General features: G+C 46.2%; 1 protein-coding gene across 1 annotated transcript; it reads left to right on the forward strand.

Annotated features, from left to right (window-relative positions):
- Window positions 1-127: 127 nt before the first annotated feature.
- PHALS_14434 (Carbonic anhydrase) lies at window positions 128-574 on the forward strand (the record flags this gene model as incomplete). The annotated part of the gene is made up of 3 exons (XM_024730250.1): window positions 128-328; window positions 414-459; window positions 531-574. 3 exons carry the CDS (start codon window positions 128-130, stop codon window positions 572-574), a joined length of 291 nt encoding a protein of 96 aa, XP_024580545.1.
- Window positions 575-1,499: the final 925 nt, after the last annotated feature.

Genomic DNA, 1,499 nt, shown 5'->3' on the forward strand with positions numbered 1-1,499 from the left:
TAAGCGAAAGGCTACTGTATTCGACAGCATGTGGGACTGGTACCTTAACTTTTCTCAGTTTAAACATAATGATGTTTCGCGCGTCCAAGCTGATAGCGCGCGTTCCTCCCATCTTCGAACATGACAAATGCCTACGTCACTTGAGCGTTTATCTGAAAAACACAAGAAATGGTGTGAGGGTAAAAAGCTACTCGACCGAATTATTTCGACAAGACAGCGCAAGGCCAACGTCTGCGATACTTGTGGTCCGGTGGCTGTACCTGCTGAGGAGATCACGGGTTTTGCACCCGTCGAATTGTTTATCCATCGCAACGTGGCAAAAATCGTGGTAAGCAATTACACTAGCGCGCTTTCGGCTGTGCGGTATGATGTCGAACACCTGTTGTGATGGTGTCAATGCTGCCGTGAAAAAGAAGCATTTGATTCTTTTAGAACATTGGCTGCGCAATATTCGTGACGGTATGATGCAATATGTTATGTATATCGACTGGAGCTCGTGTTTTATTTGTTTTGTGTGCTTGCTGTGGTAGTCCAGCTTCATTGTGACGAGTTAAAGAGAATTGAGATCCACTAACAACGTTTGCGTCGTATGTGGAGCTCAACACCATTGAGCAATGCATTAAAGTGCTTAAGACTGGGCTAGTGCAAAGCCATTAAGTCAAGTACGGCTGTCCACGCATTTACGGCCTTGTGTGCGGCCTACAGAACGGCCAGCTGAACCAGTTGGACATTGATTTTCGTCGTTCACTCAAATTATAGATTCCATTCTTTCACTAAAGAAATGCTCCATTGCGCCGATCCCAGCATCAAGGTAACATGATTTGTTCTCTGCTCGAAGTAGTGATATCCAGCAGAGAACTCAGCCAATTAATTGTTACTAAGTGCGAGGAAGAAAATATAAATTGTTTTCAAGTGCGAGACCAGTGAGAGCGCAAGTCGCAGAAAAGCATCCAAAAGCTCTAACTATTGGGTGGCAAAGTCCATGATCGTCACACCTTCATTATCCTCTTGAGTACGGGTGCAAAATATTTAACTTTCTTTACTCCAGAATCTGCCAGCTTGATGATGGATGGTGAAGCTATTCTGTGTCATCGTTGGTAAGGCGGGGAGCGCCTTTCCCGTTACTATTGACGAGAACGAGACGGTCGGAGACTTGAAGAAGTTGATAAAGGCGGAGAACTCAGCGACGATCACATGCGACGCAAAGGACCTGCAGCTTTTTCTGGCGAGGAAGGACGGCGGGTGGCTGACGAGCTTCACTATAGATGTGAAGAAGCTGAAGGAAGGCGAGAAGACTGCTCTTATCGAAGAATTAACGCACAAAAAAAAGGAGCTGCAGGGAGAGTCCGGCCTCAAGAAAGTGTTGGCGGGGATGCTATTGCCATCCACCCATGAAATTCACGTGCTGGTGGTCAAAGGAAGTGCCAACAACTTGTCTGATGCACGTCAGGATAGCACAGATCAATGGCTGACGGAGTTCCACACGAAAAAAATTGAGT

Source organism: Plasmopara halstedii, assembly GCF_900000015.1.
Source record: "Plasmopara halstedii genome assembly, contig: Scaffold_816, whole genome shotgun sequence".
Taxonomy (NCBI): Eukaryota; Oomycota; class Peronosporomycetes; order Peronosporales; family Peronosporaceae; genus Plasmopara; species Plasmopara halstedii.